This window comes from Desmodus rotundus, chromosome 11, assembly GCF_022682495.2.
Source record: "Desmodus rotundus isolate HL8 chromosome 11, HLdesRot8A.1, whole genome shotgun sequence".
Classification (NCBI taxonomy): Eukaryota; Metazoa; Chordata; class Mammalia; order Chiroptera; family Phyllostomidae; genus Desmodus; species Desmodus rotundus.
In genome coordinates this window covers 31,650,563-31,678,424 of record NC_071397.1, presented here as the reverse complement: position 1 = coordinate 31,678,424, position 27,862 = coordinate 31,650,563, and the positions used below count along the sequence as shown (strand labels likewise).

Genomic DNA, 27,862 nt, shown 5'->3' with positions numbered 1-27,862 from the left:
ACCTTGTTTTTTCTATGGTGTACACGGACGATTTAGTCTTCCATGACATATACAAGAACTCCGCACCTAAAGTGAGGCTGCAGTAAAAAGGATCCAGAGAAAAGTTTACTTTTCTTGGCATTGTTAGGGAATGTTCTGTTCTGTGCAAGCAAGTTTGGGGATTTCCAAAATATATTAATTTAATTGGCATATATAAAAATTATAATCATTTTATTGGGGAACATTTCCGAGAATGATTATTTAGTTTTTGATCTCGAACCGAACAGAGTGACACAGTTCAATCCCCCTGTGGTGGGCCGGAGTCTCACGGTGGGGACCAGGTGCTTCTCTGTGCTGGAGGCAGCCAGTGCCCAGAGGGGCGTTGACCTTACCACTCACTGGCCCCAGGTCTTTACACTTTTGGGGCACTTATGTGCGCTTGCTTCTTACAGATTTTCTACTCTTTCCCTTCTTATTCTTTCATCATCTCTTCCCCTTGTAGTGTTTGTTCTATCAGCCTACCTCCACGTTTCCTGGTTATGATCTTCAAAGAATTGTGAAACTATTGAAATTTTCTCTAAGTTAAGAAAAGGTTAAGCATGGGTGTCAAGAGGCTGGCCTGTGAGGACACTACACGCAGGTCGTGGTTTCCACGGCCCAGAAGCGGCAGCCCACTTCCCTGTTTGGAGTTTCTCATGGGTCAGAGTTGTTACACATGTGGCTGCTGGTTAAGTATAAACATAAAAGCAGCAGGTGTTTTGTGCCATTATTTTTTGGGGAAAAAGCCCAAGACTGCATCTTATTGCCTCTGAAAGTATTTTCCTGTAAGGAATCTGGTTACTGAGTGACTTCCTGCTCTGTTCTAAATTGCTGAGGTTGCCAGATAACTTGACTCTGGGTACGTGAGATGTTGTTTTGACTCGCCTTGATTTAGTTATTTTGCAACAGGAAACACATATATCTGGACTCATGTAGGACAAAGGTTTTATTTATTTATTTTTTATGATAAGTACTGGAGGGACATTATCACATAGTTGTTCACAAAATTTCTCAGGTGTAATAATTCTCCCTTCATTATTCTGGTGAATAAATACCCAAGGTTATTGTTATAGGCCGAATTGCTTCCCTCCAAAATTCATATGTTGGTGTCCTAATCCTTAGTGCCTTAGAAGGTGACCTTATTTGGAGATAAAGCCATTACGGAGGTGATTGGGTTACAACAAGGGTGGGCCCTAATTCAATGTGACTGGAGTTCTTAAGAGAGAAATTTGGACACAGATAGAGGGAAGGCAGTGTAAAGACTGAGGGGGAAGATGGCCATCTACAAACCAAGGGAAGAGGCCAGGAGCACATCCTTTCTCTTGGCCCTCATAAAGGGCCAGTGCTGCAACATTCTTGACTTTGGACCTGTAGCCACCAGAACTGTGAGACAAACGCTTCTATTGGTTAAACCACCAGTCTGAGATCCTGTGTTACAGCAGCCCCAGCAAACTAAAACAGTGACATAGGTAGTTCGTGACAAAAACAGATTTCAAAGTGAAGTCTTAATGCTTAAGCTTCTGCATGGCCCTTTTTAGTCTGCTCTCTGTGATTTTGTGTGGTCTGGGGCAGAACCAGCCAGCTGGTCAGTCGGGAGCTGGGCAGCAGCCATGGGGAGGCCAAGCTGCCTCTGCACTGGTTCACAGGTAGAGAGTGAGCCCCGTGAGCTCAAGGCTGTGGTGCGGAAAACCCCCACTCCCTTGGCTTTCATGGGAGGGGTGCCCCAGGGTCTCTGTTGGGCAGACTGTGACATAAGTCAGCTCTGTTGGAGCAAGACTTGGGTATTCTTCCTTAGTCATTACTGCTGCCACTGCTTTAAAAACTCCTTTTTGTTATTCCTGTTCCCCCCATGAGAGTGGTGTGAGAAACATGAGAGCTTGTGGATGGAGGCAAGTTGTAAGATCTTGACCAATTTCCTTTAAGGAAACAAAAGGAGACACAATCATCAGAGAGACAAGCTTCATCCATTACGGAGAAAATAATCAGAAGCTTGGGAGAAGATAAATGTGCTCTTTATTCTGATAAGATGCAGAAACTGCTCATTAAGAAAAATCAATGACGATGACACAAAGAATAAATCATCTGACATATTGAAAACCTTTTAAGGTCATATAATTTCCACTCAAATGGATCTGAAGAGGTGAATACTCCACTTACCCACGCCCACCTCTTCAGCAGCACACATTGTGAACCAAAGCAGACCCATCAGTTTAAAAAGGAACCTTTAAAACTTTCCAAGTATTCTGAGTGTATTAGTAGCATGTCGACTGAAAGGTGATACCATGTGAATTAACATTTCGTCATTAAGACCTTGCTGGTATAAAACTCCCAGGTTAAGCTTCTCCAAGAGATGACTACCAGTATATTTGAGAACCTATCCACATAGATACATGTAGAAAAGTCAACATCATGTCAGAAAAATGGTACTTGTACCTGATGTAGATAGGTTCCTGGGCATAGTCATTTGTGAAAGCTCACACTAATGAACCTGTAAGATCTAATTTAAACTGCTTCATTTTTGCAAAGATACTCACGGCAGGAAGTGCAAAGAAAGAAATGCCAAGGAGCGCAAAGCCTGCAGAAAGTAATCTTCCCAGCCAAGTCAGGGGCGTTTTGTCTCCATAGCCAATCGTTGTCAATGTAATCTGAAAACAAAATAAATAGAATGTGCAGTTTAAGTACGTGAGCGGAAAGTTGGGACCTCCGAACAGGAGGCAAAACAATGTTTGCACTAAATCATCATTCAGCAAGTCTTGTTGGTGCCTTTTATTACCGTGCTTTAATTTTCCATGACGCATAACAGAACTTCTCTTTGTTTAAGATAGGGAATAACCTACATACTTGTTCCTCCTTTATAACACAATTTTCCATCTTTTCTAAGTGTAGTCAAAGAAAGGTTACTTAAGTGGGTTGATAACCATCAGTGATACAGAAGAGATAGCACCATGGATTTAGTACTAGACCAGTACACAGAACAATAATTTATGTTAATTGTGGCTGTCCATTTATTACCTTGGCAGGCGTTTCCTGAAGGTCTGGTGCATGCAAGGTATGTGTTATGATTTGTGGTGGAACAAAAACAAGAGGCACATAGTTCTTGTCCTGAGATATTTACGGCATAAGAGGGAGACGTGCCATATGCAAATCATTAAAACACAAAAGGGGAAGACAGGTATTACTATGGATGTACAATTAATCTGCCACGGGGATTCAGAGAACAGATTATTACAAGCTTGGGGGGCTTCATTGGGAGGTGTCATTATGCCTAGGCTTTGAAGAAGGAGTCGTATTTTGAGAGGCAGAAATGATAAAGAGGGCGGTCTGGGTGGGGGGGCAGGTGACCAGCTGCACAGCGGTAAGAACAAGCAGGGTGGGTTCTGAGAGTAAGTCGTTCAGGTGCACTGCAGCATGATCGGTGCAAAGAGGAGTAGCGAAAAGTCAGGTTAGCCAGATCAGGGCATGCCTTTGGAAAGTGGTAATTAGATCATGTCTCTCCCTGGGATGAACTGCTCCAGATGCTTCCCATGTCCCTTAGAACAGTCTCAGCTCTTCTTCAAGGCCTATGAGGTGCTGCACGATCTCCCAGAATGAAGGGTAATTGAGCTGGAACGGGGCAGTGAAACTATGTGGGAGTGGAGGGTAACGAGATGTGTTTAGGAAGTTCAATAGAAATGCCCTGATTGCTGCCTGGGAGGCAGGGGGAGACAAAACCAACGATGACTTAACAATTTCCAGGGGAAGATGGTTGCACCATAAAAAAAAAATATGATAATGAGGAAGAGAAAGTTCTGGAGCAAAGATGGAGAGTTTGGTTTTAAGAAGCATTTTTTAAAATGTCACTATGTCTCTGATCTATAAATGTTGAGCAAGAAATTGAGATCAAAAGCTTGAGTTTTGAGAGAGAGAGAGAGAGAGAGAGAGAGAGAGATTGGGTTTGGCATGAGATTTGGGTTCTGGATTCAGGCACAGGGTGATTGTTGAAGTTTTGTGAATAAATGAGATTGCAAAGCATTCAAAGAAGGGGCCCAAAGACACCTCAGGAAACACAAACATTTAAGGGATGGAAGAGAAAGTGAAATCAAAGAAAAATAATTTTTTAAAAAGTAAGAGTACTAGGAATTAGTAATACAGATGGAAACTTAATAGAGAAGAGAGTTTTACAAAGAAGGCAGGTGATGTCACAGGTATATGGATAACAAGGAGACTGAGAAGAGAGATTGATACAGAGATAGAAGGTCACTGGTCATTTCCAAGTCAGTGGTTGCTTTGGCCATGCCGTCTTACCTGGGCTTTGAAGGAGGGGTAACATTTTGAGAGGCAGAAACGATAGAGAGATAAACTCTGTGATGCCAGACCTTTCAGAAGCGTTCTACTCAGCTGAACACCCCTTCCCAGAACCCCTCTTCTCTCCTCCCTTCTGTGATTTTCCCTTTATATCTTTGGTGGCTCCTCTTATGTGGCTCCTGCTCCTCTAGTCAGCCTTGGAATACTGCATTCCTGAGGTTTGTTTCTAGGCCTTCTTCTGTTTTTTAAAAATTATATTTTCCCTAATTTTCTCTTCTGTTCTCTCTTTTTTACCTTTCTTTCCAGGTGATCTTAAATATTCTCATGGACTTAAATACTATTTTAATGCTGAACACACCAAATTTATACTTTCAGGCCAGACCACTCTTCTGAGCTTCAGATTCATGTACCTGCACTTGATTTTTCTATTTGGACATTGCACAGTCATTTAAACTAGGCGTGTTTAAAAGAACTCTTCGCTTCCTCCCAACCTGTTACTCTGCCCAGCGTATCCCCTCCATCCTAATCCAGAGCTCCACCATTTATCCAGGTGCTCCTGTCAGAAGCCTCCCAGTCATACTGATTGCCCCTTTCCCTCACTCCTCTCACTGAATCTTCCAGCAAGTCCCATCGATTCTACTTCCCTGAAACCCTGCAAACTATCCCCTTCGCTTTGTATTCACCGCCACCATGTATGCCAGGCTGCTGCAGCAGCCTCTTAATTGCTCTCTCAGTGTTTGCTCTTGCCTCCCTCCAGCTCCTTGTCCGCACATCTGCAAGGGGTATCATTTTATTATTGCCCTCTGAAAACCCTTCAGTGGCTACTCATTAAACTCAGAATAATTTCTAAGCTCCTAACTATGGCCTACATGATCTGGCCTCCACCTACCTCCACAAGAGCATTCTGATTTCACCCTTGCTCACTACTTTTAACCACAGTGTCCTTTCAACTCCTCAAACAACCCAGGCTATTTCTGCCTCAGCCTATCCTCAGCCAGAATTGTTCTTCTCCCCACTCTTCCCAGGGTTCTTCCTCATCCTTCAGGTCTTCTCCAAAATACCCCACCATCAGAGAGGCCTTCCCTATCCACTCTGTCCACAATAGGACCTCTGTTCATCTCAGTTTTGGATCCTTGTTTCCTATAGCACTTGTCATAAGTGGTAGTTCGCTGTATTTTTCTTTGGTGGAAAGGTCCTTATTTCCTTTATTAGAAGGAGGAACCATTGTTCTTTACTCTTTGTTATGCCCTAACATCTAGCAAAATGCTTGCCACAAAGTAGAAGGAGCTCAATAAATATTTAGTAAATCAATGAAGAATCCTTTCAAGAATATTGGCGACAAAGGGAGTGAGAAATATAGGGCGAGAACTCCTTGGAATCTCTGAGGTGGAGGGAGGGGGCTTCCTAGGGTATAATTGTGCGTGTTTTCAGAGAGGACGAGACTGAAGAGGGAAGAGGTGGAGGCTTTATGATGGGCTAAGGCACCCAAGGAAGCAGAGCACATAGAATCCATGGTACAGTTGGAGGGGAATAGCCCTGGCAGTGTGAAAAGATGCCTTTCATACCCTGGGGTGAAGGTGTGGACACAGTGTGAGTGGAGGCCAGGGAACGCTCTAGTCAGTCAGTTAGTTCCCTTTAGTTCCAGTGAAGGAGAGGACAGGGTTATCTGTGGGGAGGAAAAGGCTTGTAACAGAGGAAAAGACCTGGGCTCTGAGCGTGTGAGAGGGTGTCAAGTACAAATCAACAAGAGGCAGAGGAAGGTCATCCAAGGTTGAAAAGAGGGACTTTGTAGTGGAACCTAGTAACCAAGTTAATCAAATGCCACCAACAGTATCAGTAAAGGGCTCTCAAAGGAATTTCTTGGGATTGCAGGGAAAGTATTCTGGCTCAATTTTACTACAGGTTCCTAATCTTAAATGTGTGGAAAAGACTTTAATCTCCTGCACTTTTTCTGCAAAATAGCTTAATCCTTTTACATCATTTTATTAATAATGATATACAGAAGTGAAGCAGGGTGCAGCCAAGAGGAGGGCCCCAGGAAGGGATTTATAATGGGGTCCAGGACTCGGGGTGTCCAGGAAATATTAGAAAAATGTATATAGGATGTCCTCACCCCCACAGGCCTGAGCCAGGGGGGATGGGACACATGGAACAGGGCCATTCAGAGCTGTTTTGGGTAGCAACAGCTTTGTAGCTAACCCCTGGCAGTCATTTAACATATCTATAACCTTTAACTGGTTTCATAGATATGTTAAATAGCTGTGGCCCTGCTTTGAGCCAGGGAGATAGGAGTGACTTCCACCCAAGATGGGTCTGGGAAGCAATTCCCCCTGGTTAACAGGGCCTGCGTGAGAGCGTGGAGATGATTGGCTCCATGCCATGGGGCCACACCTGCCCAGACTTACTATGGCAGCCCAGTAAAGCTGGAAGAATACAGGGATGCTGGCAGGTGTAGCTGACTGTAGGAGGAGTCGGAAATGGGGCTGCAAAGGAAGCTGGGCGCTGGGATTTAAACCTAGGCCCAGCAGCCATAGAGTAAGAAGAGACCATGCGGCTCTGAAGTAAAGAAGAGACCATGCGGCTCCATAGTAGTGGGGAGGACCACAAGGTTTTGGGGAAGAAGGAGGAGACCACACGGCTCCAAAAGTAAATGGGGAGGAGACCATGCGGCTCTGAAGGAAGGAGTGAACCACGAGACTCTGAAGCAAGTAGATAGATAGAGGTCCACGAGGTTCTGAGGGGAAAGGGAAAAGGACCACGCGGTTCTGAAGGAGAGTAGAGAGGACCACGAGGTTTTGGAGTGCTTCTTCTTGCCACGCGGCTTAGGCAGCAGGAGAGACTTTGCAGCCATAGAGAAAGGGGAGAAAGGACTCTTGCTGCTGGGCCATGAGAAGGTGCCACATGGCTTTGGATTAACTGGAGATTGCAGCAGCCACACAGCTGATGGTGCCGGGAGCCTGAATCACGGACTTCTACTTCCTTTCCTGAGACACGGTACCCCGGACTGGGCACAGGGAGAGGGAAGGACTGTGCATCTGTGGGTGTTCTAGAGGACTTTAGTATCTTATTGAAGACATTAGGTCATTATTCTAAGTCTGTGTAACTTTTAAATAAACAATTCCTTTCCTTTTCACCAGTCTCTGGCATTGAGAGACGTCTTTCCTCTGGCGGCGGGCATTGCGAACCTAGCAGGTGGGCGTGGGGGAAGGAACCTCCAGAGACAGAAAGGGGGAATCCTTTCTGTAATAATTTATTGTGAAGGACCCCCCCCCCCCCCGCTCTGTAACAGAAGGAGAAATTTCATGGTTCAGTCACAGCAATAATGCTACATTTCACAGACTACATTTGACTTATTCTCCTGAGCCAGGGCTCAGGGAGTTAAGTTGGTTGAGACATGGCAAAGTGACGACATGCTCAGTGCTTCACCCTGAGTAGAGAGGAAGGCCTGCTCTCTCATTCTCGGAGGGTTGCCCTCTATCTTACAGGGTGGTTTGTGGGGGAGGAGCCATTATGGTGAACCTGGAGCAGCACCCTGGAGTCTCTCTGGGGGAAGCAAAGACTGCCACCTTCTCTGCACTCTGGTTCAGGCTTCTGGATGATCATGTCTCACCACGTGCAGGAATGACCAGCATGTCATCAGAAGCTGGGACTAGAATGACCAGCAGCTCGGCGGCCACAGCAGCTTCCTTGGTGGAAAGCATAGAGGCCTTTGGTTGCCAAACCGCTGGCTAGGTTTGAGAAGGATCTGCCCACAGAGTGGCAGCTTTGTCTCTCTGTGCCAGCGAGGGTGGTGGTGGAGGTTTCCTGGGTGCATTATTTCACTTCTTGTGGCTGAAAGGGGGCCTGCTGGGCTTTCTGGTATGATCAGAGAGCTAGCACCATACATACAATCAGGAAATTTCTAAGATAAACTTACAATAAAAAGATGGGAGCTTTTGCTGTGAATTCACGCTGGCCCATTTGCTTGACCTAGCTGCCGACTTTCTAAGACAATGACTGGCTGCATTCAGTAAAACCATCAGCAGATGAGGCTTGCAAAGATGTTCAGATTTTCTAGACTATCAGGTCGAGCTGTCCTTGAAGTCCCAGTGCGTCTCCTTGGAACAGTACAACTACATTATGTTTCTATTCCTAGAACTTGGAAGGCTCTGCTAGGGGTTATCAGTGGGTCCTTTGCACACAAATTGAGTAGGAGAAGCCCTTTCAGGGTTTCTCCTCCCACACTTATGTTTAACAATAGATCCACTTCTCCCTTCCAGAAATCTTGTGAGCCCTTCATTGGCTGGACCCTGTAATGATTGCTTTCATTTGGATCTAAAGTTTGAGAACGGTGGCTCAAACAGGACCCCCAAAGCACCAGCTCCTCAGGGAGCTCCTGGAACAGCAGCTTGTTTCAGGGAACCTTCAGAGATGGCATATGTGATCTTCGGGGGACTGGAGGAAATCATACCTGGAGGAAATCCACTATTTTAGGCATAATCCATTTTTTACCTACTTCCAGAGTTTATAAGAGATATGCTTGATAATATATGCTGGATAGATACAATTTAAACATTTTATTTATGTATTTATTATACACTTATTTGTGTTTGATTCCTACTAGTGATTTTTCTCTTTGCCAGTCATTTATTTTATTTTATTATTTTTTAAATATTTTATTTATTTATTTTTAGAGAGGAGGAAGGTAGGGAGAAAGAAAGGGAAAGAAACATCAATGCGAGAGAGAAACATCAATTGGTTACATTCCATACGTGCCCTGACTGGGGACTGAATCAGCAACCCAGTATGTGCCTGGACTGGGAACCGAACTGGTGACCTTTAGGTTTATAGGACAACACCCAACCAACTGAGCCACACTGGTCAGGGCTTTGCCAACCATTTGTTTAGCACAGGTTCACTGTGGGAATTACAATAAATTCACTAGCCAATACCATACAGAATAATGTCTCTTACTAAGCCAAATAAAGAAATAACATACTCCAAACAGATGACAGATTAATCACAATCTTGTTCCAGGCAAAGGGAGATGAAAAGAATAAAGTTCAAATTTAAACAGCAGTGTATGTTTTTATACCCTGCTCACTGACTTTTGACCATGGAGTTTACAATATCATTGAAAAAGCCATGAAATTTTAAATATACTTTTAAAAATTAAAAGGCATATTTAGAACATTTCCACTATCGCTCTCAGTGCAGTTTTAGGCAGAGTAATGCATTGAGAGGATGCCATGTACCAACCACACTTGACGACCTGAGGTGGACGTGGGCAGATGCATTCTCAGGCTGTCCCGACGGGACAGATCGGAGCCCAAGAGGAAACGCACACATCAGCCTGTTGCTCACCCCTGTCAGCCTCATGAAGGCTGGTAGTTTGTGCTTCCTCTCCAGTTGGACCATTTACTTGAAGGTGATTTGGCAGGTGGGAACAGCTCAGACAAATGTTTGCCCTCATATTCCACATGTTTAACCACAGTCCCCCAGGTGAGAAAAGATATTTTCTGAAAAATCTATGGGTTGCAAATATTGGCATAAAGGTCTATTTGTAGTAGAAAAGTCTGAGGTGCATTGGGGGCACTTAGTGTGTTTGGCAATCAAGAATTCTTCCTCAGGAATAATACTGCAAAACAAATGCAAATTCAAAATTTTTTTATGAGATGGCAGATGCTATGGTTGGATTATGATTTAGGCAGCAGTTAGGGTACAGTTTTCATTTTTTTAATAGCAGAATTAACTCCAGACCAGGAGGTCTAACTCCTTCTTTCTTTCCTTCAAGTAACATATCAAAAAAATTTATTGGCCTGATTTGGAGAATATAATTAAGAATACTAGTTCATAGCTAATGCATTCACATGAACAAGTTAAGAATATACTAGTTGTAGATTTCCATAGCACAGTATAATTTCTCCCAAAGGGGGTCCTTTAAGGGGTATGGTTATTGTTGGCAACTTGTCAATATTTCTTTTCTTTTTTAAAAAAAGATTTTATTTATTTATTTTTTAGAGAGAGGGGAAGAGAGGGAGAGAAATATCAATGTGTGGTTGCCTCTCATGTGTCCTCTGCTGGGGACCTGGCCTGTAACCCAGGCATGTGTCCTGGCTTGGAATCGAACCAGTGACCCTTTGGTTAGCAGGCTGGCACTCAATCTACTGAGCCACACGAGCCAGGAATAATTTCTTCTTGTTCCTCCCCTGCCCTCCTCTCTTCTTCCCCTTGGGTCACTTCCTGAGCATCTGATTTCAGGTAGTGGGTAGTCATAGAGCTTGTGCAGTTAATTCTGAAATTTGGACACCTGGAACATCGGAATGGTTTTCTATCTTTAAACACCAGGATCTCCTGTGGCAGTGGCATCATATAATTTGGGTTCTGCTGTGGCAGATAGCTCAGGGCATTAGCATTCTATATTGTTCTTCCAGGCTTGTGGTCAAATGTGTAATAATAGGAATCATTAACATTTGTCTGGTGCTTGATAAAGCATATTTACATGTCCAGTCTCATTTAACACACAGAAATTTTGTGTAATATTATTATCACTATTTTACAGAACAGAATATTGAATGATTGTGCAATATCACACCTTCACTAAGTCATGAGGATGGGGCTGGGACCCAGGTCTCCTGACTATTATTCTGTTATTTTCTATACAGCATGTGCTTAATATTTATGGAATAATACTGAGCAAAAGTGTCCAGGGCCATGTGTGAGATGACATTATAAAAGGAACAGACTCTTAGGAAAGGCTTCTCCAAAGAGGCTTATGAACAATGCACTTCATAAATGTGTGCCATTCAGGGCGGCATGGGACTCGTCGGTGCTCCTGATTGCTCGGGTGTTTTGGTGGGCAGTGGCTGGGGTACGCGTGTCTCAGTATTTGCCTGGTAGTCAGCAATGTTCTTGAATGGTTAGGAACTGATGTGTTGATTATCTCATGGCCAAGGAAAGCTTTGATACCATCAGGTAATGCACTGGTAGTAAGAAATGTTTGTTAACTTTTATTTAATGTACCAGCACTGAGTCAGCATACAACCACTTATAGCACATTGCAGAAAACATTTTGTCCTGGTGAACTCAGTGGAAGGAGGCTTGAGTCTCAGAATTATAACTGGTATTATCAAGGGAAAAGGTATTTTGGTCATCCTACAAATTTACACTCTTTCTTATTCTTAGATTTTGCAGGTGGTATGGCCTATTGAGTGCAGAGTATATTAATTGTACTAGAGCTTTGTATATTGTCTATTTTGAGAAAGACTGTTAAGATATTCAGCATGAGTTTTAGGACCAACTCTGGCTGGTACCGAATTCTCCTTCATGCCTGAAGTAACAATTTCAAGCGCATGGTCTCAGGTGGAGGTGGTATTCAGATGCTACTGAAGGGTAGATTTGTACTATCTGCTGCTGAATTCACTTTAAAAAACCAAACACACACTATCTTCATCACAAAAATAGCAGTAAAGAGAAAGAGGACCAGCTGGTATTTACCAGGTCATTACCAGAAAAAATTACTTCAGGAAAAAGAAGAAATCTAAAGTTATTTCAGAACAAATCTAAACCAAATCAAAAGGAGAAAAATAATAACAGGAAATAAAGGAATAATAAAAAGTAACTGCAGTAAAACCTGTTGTATATTTATTTCAGAATAAATATAAAGCAACTAAAAAGGAATAAAGTGACAACAGGAAGTAACATTAAATGGAGCTCTGTCCAGCAGTCAGAACATCCCCTTTCCCAGTAGCTGTCACAGCCACTAGAGTCAGCTCCATTCATCCTCCTCCACTTCCTTTGCCATCAATGCTCCATTGCAATCCCCAATTCCCACGCTTCTTCTGTGCTTAAGCTCTGGGTCTACCGTGAAGCATATGGCTTTTTTTTGTTCCTTTTGTTATGATGGTGCTTCCATCTAACATCCACAACAGCAATATCTATGCCAATCATAGCCACCATCTTCCGGCATGTGTTATAGCGCCAGGCCCTTTATATTGGTTATCCTCCTTACTCATTGAGCTAGGTACTGGTATTCACTAGTATGGAATGGTTTTCAGATATCAAACTTCTTTGAATTGTTATTGGCTTTAAGCAGTGCTGATCACGCTGCTGTGTTCCTCCAAAAGTTGCTCTCGGAAACAGCCCTCAGCAGCTTCTTAATGAAAGACGTTTAGTAGTTAGTATTTAGAATTCACTGGGGCACTGTATCCCTGCATCACAAATTGCAGTTTGATACTTCATGTCAACTCCTTGGGCCGTTTTAATATAGGAAGTTTCCTTTTTTCCCCATCAAAGTCTAGCTCTTAGAAATGCTCAGCTACTTCCCTATTTATTCTGGATACTTCCATAGTTAGCAAGGTGTCTGGTATGTGCAAGATGGGCAATTTTAACTAAAAAGTACCCAGCCATATATTTCTTAAGGTCTTCATTAATACATAATAGAAAGTATAATATTCTAAATTTATTTTATTTCACACCAGAGACATAGTATATAGTCTTATAATGAAGAGAAATAATAAGCCTTTTGTTTCCTTATTATTTTAGGCTTTAGACAATTTCATTAATGAGTCAGTTAATATCAATAAACCAACATGGTCCCAAAAGGCCATTTTTATCCCTAGAAACTTATTGTCTTAGAAGATTTTTACTCTAATATTCAAGAATAGATTTTTTTCTTAAAAAATTAGAGAGATAATTAGGCCATTCAAAGAGTCTGTTAAGTACATGTTAAATTTCAGTCAAAATAGCATTAATAAAATGAAAATTGATGAAAATATGTTGCTCTCCCCCTTACCCTCCTGCTAAAAGTCACAGATATGATCTTTGAAAATCTGCTACTTGGATTATTCTGGCAAAAGAAACAATCTGGTGACTGAGTGAGACATGTATTAAGAGTTTCCCACACACTGCTCAATGCACAACACAACAATTCCTATTAGTAATAAGGGGAGAGGAAGGCGAATGGAAAAAAGGATCAGGCGCTGCCAGGCCAGACTCACCAACTGCATCTCCGTGGGAAGAGGTGCGCCTGAGCGCCTCAGGAGTTTAAATAGTTACAAAAAGAAGCAAAACTAACCTTACATTCAAACTGTTGCTTTGAAGGCTGCAATTATAAATTCTCTTCCCCTCACTGGCTAGAAAAGCCTCCTGCTTTCTCAGTTTACACAGTTTACCCCACCACGAGTCAACCATTTTCGTTTGCTCTCTACACATACAAAGTGTTTCCAGAATGTCAGGTGACTGCTCTCTGTCCTGCTTTCTGAATGCCCATCATCCTCAGGGGGGTCGGGGGGGAGAGGAATTGGACACTAAATTATCACACCAACAACACGCTTTGTTATCATTCACACAATCTTGTAGACATTTACTCTGGAAATTGAAGGAAAAAAGTCTTAATCTTCGGGCGAATACATTTTTGATTCTTACATCATTGCTGCTAGACAACCACAAACATAAAGGACACATGGACAAAGTCAAGGGGGAGGGTGGAGGTGGGGGAGGGAGGTGGGTTTGGCTGGGGTGGGGTGGAGGGATAGGGAGAAAAAGCATACAACTGTAATTGAATAACAATAAAAATTAAAAAGAAAACCATACCAAGTTCTGCTTAACACAAGTCCTGAAACACTCCCTTTGTCCTGGACAAAAGTCTCGTTCCTGCCGAGGAGGCTTTGAGGGGTAGGGAAACAATTTGCCCACTGGTAGCTTAAACCTCTGCTCCATCCACAAAGCTAAATGAACAACTTACCAATGTTTTCATCACAGTTTAAGAAAATGATGCATTTTGATTTTGGAAACAATCTAGCACTCAAGAAATATTACTTATGATTTATAAGAGAACCTAACTTTGTTGGGCAAAGAGATGGGGAAACTCTTTAAACAATTATGAATGCTGTATATTTTCACATAACACCCTGTTGGAATGTCTTAAGGAGTAAAATTTAAGAGAAAAGTTTATGCACTGCACAAAGAACTTCTTTATCCTGTGACATTCTTATTAGGCACATGTTTCATGGCAGTTTTTTATTTGATTTTATTCATTTATTTATTTTTCCTTTAGGCAGTACATTTATTTAATGCATACCAATATCAACATATTTGCAAACATTGCATTTGGTAATATTTTTCTGACTCATATCTAGTTAATGTCAACACTTTCATAGAAAGAGGGCCTTAGGAGTTTGTTTTGTCCTGGCCTTTATTGGTGATAAGATATAAGGTAATAAGTCACTTTGGCTTCATATTCCTCAATAGGTGGACAGATTGAGTGACCTCCAAGGCCTCTTCCAGCCAATGACCGCTTTTTCAATTCTTCACACTGTAGGGGATATTTTTCTTCAATGGAAAACTATGCGTTGTTTAGTGCACACCCTTCCAGGTTATTGAATTCTGACTTTATGGGGCACTGCACCTTTCATGTTCTTGGAGCTCTTTTACAGCTCTGTAAGTTGTAGGTAGCTGGCAGCACTGCAAAATGATTCTTGTCTACAGACATGGAAAGCAACCTCTGCCTAGCAGTGGTTTGATTGACTTCCCTCTGACACTGTGGAAGAAGCCAGTTTGCCTCTATTTGCACATTTTCTTTTAAAAAATTAAATAAAAAAATTATTGAATTTATTGGGGTGACATTAGTTAATAAAGTTATGTAGGTTTCAGATGTACAATTCTACATCATCTGCATATTGTATTATGTGTTCAGCACCCCAAGTCAAGTTTCCTTCCATCACCATTTATCCCTTTTTACCCCTTTCTACTTCTCCCCCGCCACCCCTTCTGTCTGGTAATCACCATACTGTTACCTGTGTTTATGAGTTTTTTTGTTTTTTGTTTTGCTTAATCCCTTCACTTTTTCACCCAGCCCCCAACCTTCCTTCCCTCTGACAGTTGTCAGTCGATTCTCTGTATTTCTGAGTCTGTTCCTATTTTGTTTGTTAGTTTATTTTGTTCTTTGGATTCCACATTTAAGTGAAATCATATGGTACTTGTCTTTCTCTGACTGGCTTATTTCACTCAGCATAATACGCACGAGGTCTATCCATACTGTCACAGAAGGCATGATTTCCTTCTTTTTTATGGCTGTGTTGTACTCCATTGTGCAAACGAACCACAGTTTTTTGCCGTTCATTTCAATATTCCTGAACTTGATGCTTCTGTTCTTTGGATAGTCCTTTGAGCTGCTTGTAACACCTTACCGGTTCCCTCATTAATACTTAAATTTTAAAAAATGAGTTAACAACTTTAGCATGTGTTTATTTTCTTTCTGTATGAGAGTCATAATTGCTTTAATTTGTTTGGAAAACTATCCTTTAATAAAAATATAAAGGAAAAGTAGGTTTTTGAATGAAAAGTTTTGAAATTCAGTGTCTATAATCTCCGATCTCACAGATGGTTCCCAGCCTTCTCTTTTTTACTTTTTGTGCCGTAATTTTACTTTTCTAACTTTTGTTCAGCTACCCTTCCTTTATTTTTTACATCAGATAAACAATTTGATGAATAATAAACCAGTACAGCGCTTGGTAATTTAAATCTGTGCTCCAAAAAAGTAAAACAAATAAATAAGCCTATCAACATTTTAATCACAGTTAAAAGTAATATAGTTTTATTTTGGAAACAATCTAGCACTCAAGCATTACTACTAATAATTTATACGAGAACTTAACTTTGCTGAGCCAAAGAGGGGGGAAATTCTTGAGACAATCGTAAGTGCTATATATTTTCACATAACTCCCTTTTGGGAGTTAATATTTTTATTGAGACCATTCATAGGAATCACTATGCTGTATTCAAAGGAAAAAAAATTCACATCTGATACACAAAAACAGATTTGTATACTTACCGTGCCCCACCACAGAGCATCTGCATATGTAGAAAACTCTTTATTGGCATCCTTTTCCACCAGATAGACAAGGAAGGATGAAAAAATAAGAACCAAAAATCCTATGTACCAAGCTGTGATTAATTCCTGGATAAAAAAAAGGAATGAAAGATTTTTAGAAGTAAAAAAATCTTTGAGAAAGGAAAACAAATCTATGCATGATTTTACCTCATGGAGTTTGACTACTCCTTGCATGTTTATGATGACTTTTAAAGATTTTATTTATTTATTGTTAGAGAGAGGTGGAGGCAGGCAGAGAGAGAAGGAGAGAAACATCCATGCAAGAGAGAAACAGCAATGGGCTGCCTCTTGCACGCACTGGGGGACTGAATCCGCAACCCAGGCATGTGCCCTGAATGGGAATTGAACAGGCAACCTGTTCTATGCGGGAAGGTGCCCAACCAACTGAGACACACCGGTCAGGGCTATGAAGATGTTTAAAAAATCCATTATATACTGTTTCTCTAAATTACTTTAACCAATTTCTGAAATGAGTAGGTTTGCTTGTGATATGTTTATCAAATATTACAGCAGTCTATGAAAAAGTAAAACAAAATCTTATTCTATAACCGAGATAGTAAATCTTACCTTGCTGTGAGCATAAACCACTGAACCTAGCAATTTCCAAGTGCCTCCCCTTCGGTCCATGCGCACCATACGTAGGATCTGTAGGAAACGGAGACTTCTCAGTGCGGACGTGGCAAAAATATTACCCTGAGTTTTTGCAGAAACGACTGCTATTGAAGCGATAAGAACAATGGTATCTGCAAGAAACAGTTTGAAACAGTCATAAGAAGCATGACAAGGCACTTTTATTTCTCAAAACAATATTTCAGTAAGGTTCACTTGGACCTATTGGGGGTATCAATAACCAGATCTCGACCCCCGGCGTGGCTAGCGCCATTCGGGTTCCGTGAATGCGCGGAGAACAAGACCTATCTATTGTTTTATTTCGGAGGTGCGAACATTCTAGGCTTTTCCTGTGCGATTCTGAAACACTGCCTATTTAGCCCTCAACCAATTGGACAATGGATTTCAGAAAGTCCGGTGTTCTAGGGAGCCTTGAAGCCGGGGGACAGGGTTCGCCAACATCTCTGGTTTCCTTCGCATTCCTGTGTGGCAGAAAGGAGCTTCCCTCAGCCTTAACACCTGGGTTTCCTGGCTGATGCCACAGAGGCATCCTAGCCTGTCCAGCCATGGAAGGTACAAGTTGGTATAATTATCAAAAATTATATTTTGTTTTCTCGACAAAAAAGCCTGTAGCTCCTTTCTGCAAAAAATTTTTCTTATGTTGTGGAGCCTGCAGCTTTACATGTTTAACAAAAGCCTCAACTAAGCTGAATAGTCTAAGCTGTCTGCATAGAGTACTCTTTATACCCGGTCAGTCAATTATGTGTAAGTTTGGTACACAAATTAAATAACATTACATTTGTTACAGTAGAGTAAGTTGTTATACACATGCGCAGTGCATGGGAATGAATATTTAATGTTTGACATGTTGGCATTTGGCATAAAAGGTCTACCCTTCTGTAAGCTAGAAAGAGAAAAAATGCAGCTAATGAAAGCATGGAAAAGATAAAAGAGGACTTAATCGCTCCCAGGGAAAATATTTGAATGATGAAACGTAGGCTTTGAAGCGGAAGATGCAAAGTGGGGATGAATGGCCTCCTATGACAATTTAAAATAAGTTCGCTTGACCTTAACATCCTCAAATAAAATCTCCTTCCTGCTTCAAGTGAGCTGTGCACCACCGGGCATCCACACTGCACAGAGGAGCTTCAGGTCAAGGGTGTTGCATTTGTAATGTTTCTGTGGTCCTTAGGATTAACCAAAGGACAAATTTGTGCTCATTGTGTAGCTCAGTCCTTTTCCCTGCACCCAGAAAGCTCTGGTCTCCTGGTGTGGACTGAGAAGATCTTCTGAATCACTCTCCTGATGCCCCTTTTGGGTCAGGACTTAGGGAGGAAGAGAGGGCGAGTCGATGGCCATACAAAGGTCAGCAGACAGGCTTTTCCCAATGAGGTCTGAGTGCTCTGTGGCTCTGTGGGTAGGTACACAGAGAGCGCAAGTGCGTCCATGAGTCACTGCTCTCTGCAGCCATCGAAAACGAGAGAGATCCAACATGTTGACACAAGCACCAAAGCCATCAAATAAATGAATAATGGCCAGTTGCAAAGCAGTATGTAAAATGAAGTCTTATTTTAATAAATAAATATTATGTAACAGGAAAACCATGTGAAAACATACACAGATCATCCCCATTAATTATATCTAGGGATAGAGTCCAAGTTCAGATAAATAGATCCTTTTGTTTTTTAAGTTATAAGTTTCTCTCATGTTGGAATTTTATAACAATGATTATGTCTTTTGAGATCAGAAAAAATACTTCAAAAAAGAGTTAGTGTACAAACATCTTGGTTTTCATCATTTGAAGGGATTTACTCCTGAGACAAGTGGCTTACAGACAAAGAGGTGGATATTCCTTATATGGCCTTGCTGGATATATGCTTGATTTTACTTTTCATGTTAATCCTGCTTCCTTCCAAGTGCGCAAAGGAAATAATAGGGCGTATAATACCCCATTTACTGTGTTAAAAGATTAGAAATAAGTAAATGAGTAATAGGGGCACAGAAAATACAGCACTTAAAACTTACTATGTGCCTGTACTTTCTTTAGTTCTGAGTGTTTTACAAAAGTTGTATTCATAACAACCATAACAATATGGTTCATAACAATCATGTTGGTTAAGTATCATAAGTTCCCTTTTTACAGAGGAAAAGGTGAGGCATATTTTTCATTAGCTTAAAAAATCAGCTATAGATCTGCTAGACTGCAGCACAAAAAAGTATACTATGAAGTTAGTTCATTAGAGAAAACCCAGAAAAAGTAAAAGGAATGCTGCTGGTTTGCATAATTTAAAAAAATTATGCACGCAGTGAATCATAATCTAAATGTTTGAAGTCACAAAATATGCAAAGGTAACCACAGATTTAATTTAATACTCTCATTGTAATTCAGATCACAAGAGGGAAGTCAGAGTTCAGTAAAATGAAAGCATAAATGAGCAACCAAATGGCAAACAATGAACACAGTTACAAAAATGTTTCTGGTTGGGTTACAGTTGTCTACTGGAATTTTGCTGTCAGTACCATCTAGAATATTGCCTAGGCAATTATTTTAGAAGTTATAAGTACTCTTCACCTTTATTTATGTATTTATTATTTTTGTAGTACCTTACTTTATAAAATTAATATCCAGAAATCAGCTGCATTTTTATATGCCAGTAATGAACTAAGAGAATGGGAAATTAAGAAAACAATCCCATTCATAATTGCTGCAAAAAGAATAACATATCTAGGAATAAACCTAGCCAAGGATGTAGAAGACCTATACACAGAAAATTATAAGACATGAAGAAAGAAATAGAAGAAGATATAAATAAGTGGAAGTACATTCTGTGTTCATGGATAGGAAGAATTAACATCATTAAAATGTCCATACTACCCAAAGCAATTCATACATTTGATGCATTTCCTATGAAGATTCCAATGATGTATTTTACAGAACTAGAACAAATATTTAAAAAATATGTATGGTACTATAAAGGCCCCACATAGCAACAACAGCAATTCTGGGAAAGAAGAACAAAGTTGGAGGAATAATGCTACCTGATATCTAACTATACTACAAGACCATAGTTATCATCAAAACAGTATGGCACTGGCATGAAAACAGACACATAGGTAGATGGAACAGAATAGAGAGTCCGGAAATAAACTCCCACCTTTATAATCAATTAATATTTGAGAGAAGAGACAAGCACATACAATGGGCTAAAGATAGTTTATTCAATAAATGATGTTGGGAAAATTGGACTGATATGTGCAGAAAAATGAAACTAGACCACCTTCTTACACCACACACAAGATTATTCAAAATGGAACAAAGACTTAAATGTTAGACCTGAAACCATAAAAGTTCTAGAGAAAATGCAGGCAGCAAAATCTTGGACATTGCTCGGAGCAATATTCTATTGGATATATCTCCCCAGGCAAGGGAAACAGAAGAACAAAATCAATAAATGGGACTACATCAAACTGAAAAGTCTTTGCACAGCAAAGGAAATCATGATGAAAATAAAAAGACATCCGATAGAATGGCAGAACATATTTGCTGATATATCTGATAAGGGGTTAATATCCAAAATTTATAAAAACTTAGAAACCTCAATACCAAAAAACCCCATGAAAACAAAACAAAATTAAACAACCCAATTAAGAAATTGGCAGAGGACCTGAATAGACACTCCTTCACAGAGGACATACAGATGGCCAATAAATGTATGAAAAGATGCTCAGCACCACTAATCATCAGAGAGATGCAAATTAAAACCACGATGAGATACCACCTCACACCTGTCAGCATGGCCATCATCAATAAATCAATAAACAACAAGTGCTGGTGAGGATGTGGAGAAAAGAGAACTCTTTTGCACTGTTGGTGGGAATGCAGACTGGTGCAGCCACTGTGGAAAGCAGTATGGAGATACCTCAGAAAATTAAAAATGAATCTGCCTTTTAACCCAGTGATCCCACTTCTGGGAATATATCCAAAAGAACCCAAAACACTAATTCAAAAGAACATAAGCACCCCTGTGTTCATTGTAGTGCTATTTACAATCATCAAGATCTGAAAGCAGCCCAAGTATCCACCAGTAGATGAGTAGATAAAACAACTATGGGACATTTACACAATGGAATACTACTAGGTCATAAAAACAAAGTTTAACCTTTTGGTACAGTATGGATGGACCTGGAGAACCTTATACTAAGTGAAATAAACTAGGCAGAGAAAGGCAAATACCATATGATTTCATTCATAAATGGAATCTAATGAACAAACTGGGCTAATAGGGACAGACTTACAGATGGAGAACAGTTGATAGCTATGGGGGGAGAGGTAGGTGGTGGAGGGTTTGAGCAAAAAGGGAAAAGGACCCATGAACATGGACAGCAGTGTGGTGATTGCTGGGGTGAAGGGTGTATAAGGGGACTAAAAGGTAATGTAAAAAATATAATAAAGATTAAATAAAAAGACATTGATGAAAGAGTTGAGGATGATGCAAATACATAGAAAAATATTTCATACTCCTGAATTGGAAAAATTAATATTGTTAAAATGTTCATACTGCCCAAAGTAATCTATATATTCAATGCAATTTCTAATAATATTTCAATGGTATTTTTTAGAGGAATAGACTAAAAAATCTTAAATTTACTGAAAAATGCCTCAATAGCCAAAATAATCTTGAGAAAAAAATAACAAACAAAAAACAAACTAGAAACATCACTCTTTCTGGTTTAAAATTATATTACAAAGCTGTAGTAATCAAAACAGTATCGGCATACAAATAGATCAATGAAATAAAATAGAGTGCCCAGAAATGAAACCATACATGTATGGTTAATTAATCAATGAGAAACAATCCAAAGTATATATAATGGGGAAAGGAGAGGATCTTCAATAATAAGTGTTGGGAAAACTGAATGGCCACATACAAAAAAAAAAATGTAACTGGACCACTATCTTACACCACACACAGAAATCAACACAAAATAGACTAAAGACTTAAATGTAACAGTGGAAACCATATAACTCCTAGAAGGAAACACAGAGGTGAGCTCTTTAACATGGGTTGTGGCAATAATTTTTTGGATTTGACAGCACAAGCAAAGACAACAAAGCAAAATAAATAAGGGGGACTACATCAAATTAAAAACCTCTCTACAGCAAAGAAAACCATCAACAAAATGAAAAAGAAACCTCCAAAATGGGAGAAAGTATTTGCAAATCACATATCTGATAAAGTGTCAATATCCAAAATACATAAATAACTGATACAACTCAATAATAAAAAAATAAATAAAAGTCTGATTAAAAATTGGGCAAAGAAACTGAGTAGACATTTTCCCCAAGAAAGATATACAAATGGCTAACATGTATATGAGAAGGTGCTCAGCATAATTAATCATCAGGGAAATACAAATTAAAACCACAGCCCGATGTTGTCTCACACCTGTTAGAACGGCTACTGTAAAACAGACAAGTGCTGGCGAGGATGTGGAGAGGAGGGGGACCCAGTGCACCATCGGTGGGAATGCACTGTGGTGTAGCTACTATGAAAAATGTACGGCGGTTCTTCAAAACACCAAAAATAGAACGACCACATGATCCATCGATCCCATTTATGGGTATATATCCAAAGGCAATTAAAACAAGATCTTGAAGAGATACCTGCACATCCATGTTTATTGAAGCATTATTCCCAATAGCCAAGATTTGGAAAAAACGTAAGTGTCCATAAGCTTACTGGATAAAGAAGGTGTATATATATACTTACATATATATATATATACACACCCCCCCACACTATTTATAATTTATTAAATACATTTTATGTAATGGTACATTGTTCAGCCATGAGAAAGAAGGAAACCTTGGAAATCTTGACATTTGCAGCAATATGGATGGACTTTGAGGTCATTATGTTAAGTGAAATAAGCCAGATAGAGAAAGTCAAATACTGTATACCACTGATATGTAGAATCTAAAAACGCTGAACTCATATAAACAGAGACTAGAATTATAGTTGCCCAGACTGGGGGTGGGGTTAGGGAGTAAGAGGGAAATGTTGGTCAAAAACTACAAACTTCTAGTTATAACATGAATAAGTTTTGGAGTTTAATATATAGCAGAATATTTATATTTAATAATATTGTATTATGCACTTGAAAATTTCTAAGAGAGTAGATCTTAAATGTTTTCACCACAAAAAGGAAATGGTAATTATGTGATATAAGGCAGGTATTAATTAATAATTTATAATATATTTGATGAAATCAACAAACTTTAAGCTTACAGTGTTATATGTCAATTATGTCTCAATAAAGCTGGAGAAAATTGGGTGGAGTAACTTAAGCCGTGCAAGTAATTAATTATCTAAAATGTTTTTTTGAAACATTTTAGTTTAAGACACTATAGACAGTCCTTGAAGCTTATTGGCTTCAGATTCATTTATTTAACCATTCATGAGTTAAGCAGTTAAATCAAGCGTCAGCTATTTTATTAGACACTTGCATTTGAAATGAATATTCATTCATCCATCTAATCACCAATCTATCACACATATTTATAAAATCACTACTATGTACCAGGCATTGTGCTAAATGCTTTCTGTACATAAATAATTGTTAATGGGGACAATTTTGCTTCCCAAGGGACATTTAGCAACACTGGAGATAGTCCTGACTGTGAGCGGGGTTGCTACTGGCATCTAGTGGTGGAGGCCAGGGTTGCTGTGAAACATCCCACAAGGCCCAGGACAGCCCCTAGGAGGAGGAATTACCCAGCCCCAAATGTTAGTAGCGCCCATGTGGGGAAAACCTGATGCACATTTTTAAATTTAGTCCTAAAAACCCTGTGAGGTATGTAGAGAATTATTATCAGCTCCTTACAAATAAAGAACTAAGGCTTACTGTGGTCAATCAGTCAAAGTCCAATCCAAACGAGGCTGAGCTGGCCTTTACCTGACACCGGAGTTGTGCCCTTAGGAAGTGTGGTAGGCTATTCCTCTCAGATAAAGAAAATCCGCGGTGACATGGGTTGGGGGTGGGGAAGTGAAGGAGGGAAAAAGGGATGGTTTGTGAAAGCCGGTGGATAATAAAGCAAGAATAAATTGTTACTGCATAAAGTATTCAGGGAAATGAAAAGTACAAGGAGGATAAAGCAGACATAAAATAATACTAAAAACAGATGGTACTTTTATGGGTACATTAAGAGAAAATGGGGTATGAGAAAGAAATAGAACTGCTAATAAACAAGGAGGAGCTCCAGATTGCATGGAAAAAATAAAAAAGCATGCAATCCTGAGTTCTTAAAATCTGCCTCTCCCAAAGGAAACAGATGTGAATGTTGGGAAGTAGTGGAGAAGTAGTTATTGATTACAAGCAGCCATTAGAAATGTGAAATATAAGGTATTAGAAGTAGGCTCACATACTTACTGAATTACTTAGAATGATTCACGGATGAATTCTTGAGATTTGAGGAGACTACAAAGATTTGAACAAAGCGAAAACTGTAATGATATGTCAGACACATAGGGACTGTAAACGAGCTTATCATGAGACTCCAGTGGAACTTTGTTCTAGTATTATTTACAAAATCAATGTAAAATGATCATCCTGGATCCTGTTTGAGAGAGATTAGTCACTGAAATACTGAAAAGCCCTCATTATTAAGATGGATTCACATGCAAGGTTACCCTAGCATGCACCCAAAGACTGGGTTAAAGCAAGGTCAATTGTACATCCGAACTCGATGGGCTGTATTTTGTTGCACAATTACACAATACAATGCACCTATTAGAAAGTTTACAATTGTCCATTGGTGTCTGTGAGTGATTGGTTCCAGGATTTCCCATGGATAGTAAGATCTGTGAATGCTCAAGGCCCTTATATAAAATGATATAGTCTTTGCATATGACCTACACACCTCCTTCCATATGCTATAAGTAATCTCTAGATTACTTGTAATACCTAATACAATGTAAATGCTATGTAATCATTGTTGTTTAGGGCATAGTATGCATTGTTTAGGGGATAACAACAATAAAAAAGCCTGTACAGGTTCTGTACAGACACAGCCATCATTGGCCTAACCGCGTAGTACACATCAGCAACAATGTAACTTTTCTCCAAATATTTTTGTTCTGAGGTTGGTTGAATCTGCAGATGTGGAAGCCACAGCTGTGGAGGGCCAACTGTACATCAACTGTACATTTGATTTACTACATTTGATTTAATTTAAAATAACCATGGAAAGAACGAAATCATATGGGTTAAACAAAGCATGGTGGAACACTTTTAAACTAGCAACTGTAAGGACAGAGAAATTCTTTAGAGGTAAACCACAAAGAGGGTACATCTTGACTTCGAGAAACTGTCTGGAGTCTCAGAAAGTTTTCCTTAATAGCTAACGCTTTCCTTTCGCTCTTTAAACTCATTTTATCTCATCTCTGGGAAAACAGAAGTGCAATAAATACAATGTTCCTGATGATTATATGTAAATTCCTTTCTCAACACTGTTTTTGTTCCCATCCCTTGAGCTGTTTGTAATGGTCTCATTATAAGCTAGCTAAACTTTGGATAGTTTTAATGAAGTGCATTTTTTAACATTTTAAAATTAAAAACTGCTATAATCTATCAAAACATTGGACATGTGTATAAATAGGAAATAAATTTAATGACTTTACTTAGCCAAAAATTTGTTAATGACCTTTAGGTTAATTTTTGCTGTTGAAATAATGCTGAAGTGAATGGTTCAGCACAAACATTTTTGTGGGTTCTTTTTAAAGATACATTTCTAGAGATTGGCTCATTGGGTTGAATGTTGGCAAATTTTGAGTTTTGGTACCAAAATGTCCTCCAATGATGGTACCAAGTATCAGTAACAATGTATGAAAGGACTTATTTTTCTCTCTCCTTTATTAGCATTATACAAAGTAATGCTAATAAAATAATAATAGAAATAGTAACAGCTAAAATTTACTGTTTATTGTGTGACAGATACTGTTCTAAGCATTTTCATATATTGCATAGAATATTTTAAAATTATAACTTTTGCCAATGTGATAGGCAAAAGTGTGACTTAAAAAAAAACAGATTCTGGATTTCATGTTATTTAGAAGTCACAGAAGTCAAGTCATCTAGAAAGACTGCCCAAGATTATAAAAATATTTTCCTAATTCCCCTTTGGTATATTTAGAGCTTATTTAGTTACTGTACTTACTTTTACTGTCAGAGTGATCTCCGTGGCTAAGGTAGCTATCATCTGTCACAGATAAGAAAATGTTTACTCCAATGCATCCATTCGTAAAGAATTGATTATATAGCAGGATAGATAGAATGATTTCAGTTTTGTCCCCCAAAGTATTATGTTTTCATATAGTATGTATATAAATAAGAACTATAAAAGTACCTATATCTGCATTCTTTTTTTATATATTTATTGATTATGCTATTACAGTTGTCCCATTCCCCCCCCCCACTCCACTCCATCCTGCCCACCCCCTCCCTCCCACATTCCCCCCCTATAGTTCATGTCCATGGGTCATACTTATAAGTTCTTTGGCTTCTACATTTCCTACACTATTCTTACCCTCCCCCGTCTATTTCCCACCTATCATCTATGCTGCTTATTCTCTGTACCTTTCCCCCATCCCCCTCCCACTCCCCTATTGACAACCCTCCATGTGATCTCCATCTCTATGGTTCTGTTCCTGTTCTAGTTGTTTGCCTAGTTTGCTCTTGTTTTTGTTTTAGGTGTGGTCGTTAATAACTGTGAGTTTGCTGTCATTTTTACTGTTCCTATTTTTGATCTTCTTTTTCTTAGGTAACTCCCTTTAACATTTCATATAATAAGGGCTTGGTGATGATGAACTTCTTTAAATGACCTTATCTGAGAAGCACTTTATCTTCCCTTCCATTCTAAATGATAGCTTTGCCGGATACAGTAATGTTGGATGTAGGTCCTTGCGTTTCATCTTGGGTAATGTAATGATGATGTGCCTTGGCATGTTCTTCCTTGGGTCCAGCTTCTTTGGGACTCTCTGAGCTTCCTGGACTTCCTGGAAGTCTATTTCCTTTGCCAGAGTAGGGAAGTTCTCCTTTATTATTTGTTTAAATAAGTTTTCAATTTTTTGTTCTTCCTCTTCTCCTTCTGGCACCCCTATAATTCAGATGTTGGAAGGTTTCAAGATGTCCTGGAGGTTCCTAAGCCTCTTCTCATTTTTCCGAGTTCTTGTTTCTTCATTCTTTTCTGGTTGGATGTTTCTTTCTTCCTTCTGGTCCACACCGTTGATTTGAGTCCCAGTTTCCTTTGCATCACTATTGGTTCCCTGTACATTTTCATTTGTTTCTCTTAGCATAGGCTTCATTTTTCGTCTGGTTTTCGAACAGATTCAACCAAATCTGTGAGCATCTTGATAACCAGTGTTTTGAACTGTGCATCCGATAGGTTGGCTATCTCTTTGTCGCTTAGTTGTATTTTTTCTGGAGCTTTGAAGTGTTCTGTCATTTGGGCCATTTTTTTTTTTTGTCTTGGCATCTGTTACTTTAAGGGGCGGAGCCTTAGGTGTTCCAGGGCGGGGCGGGGTAACGCTGGTCGCTATGCTGTGAAGCTGTGCGTGGGGGAGGGGCCAAGAGGGAGCAATGGCGCCTGCTTCACTCTCCTCCAGATTTCAATCTTTCACTCCAATACCCACAACCAAACTGGGCCCCTCTGGTGCTGGTTCCCGAGTGGGTGGGCCTGTGCACACTCTAGGCCCCTGTGGGTCTCTCCAACGACCTCTCCCGTGAGGTTGGGAGTCTCTCCTGCTGCTGCCCCAACCCCCACGGGCGTTTTCAATCAGAGGTTTGAGGCTTTATTTCCCGAGCTGGAGCCTTGGGTTACGCGGTCTGCTTCGCTACCCGCCGTTAGTCCGGTTTATCTGTGCGAGAATGTGGAGCCGAGGAGTGCAACCCACTGCTCTTCCTGCCCCATTCTCTGCCACTCTGAGTCCGGCCCTCTCAGTTTATCTGTGCGTGAATGTGGGGTTGTAGGGTCCGCTAGTGCTCCGACTGCCTGCGCCGTTTGTCCCACGCTCCGCCAGT

General features: G+C 40.0%; 1 protein-coding gene across 2 annotated transcripts in view; it reads right to left on the bottom strand.

Moving 5' to 3' along the window:
- Nucleotides 1–27,862, bottom strand: part of KCNQ5 (potassium voltage-gated channel subfamily Q member 5) — a 516,174-nt gene that overhangs the window by 82,709 nt on the left and 405,603 nt on the right. For both annotated transcript variants that reach the window (XM_024576602.4, XM_024576605.4), the window contains exons 4-6: nt 16,742–16,917; nt 16,115–16,240; nt 2,553–2,663 (exon numbers count right to left, since the gene is read on the bottom strand). In XM_024576602.4, the coding sequence (XP_024432370.2) occupies nt 2,553–2,663; nt 16,115–16,240; nt 16,742–16,917 (413 nt within the window). The remainder of the gene's footprint in view (nt 1–2,552; nt 2,664–16,114; nt 16,241–16,741; nt 16,918–27,862) is intronic.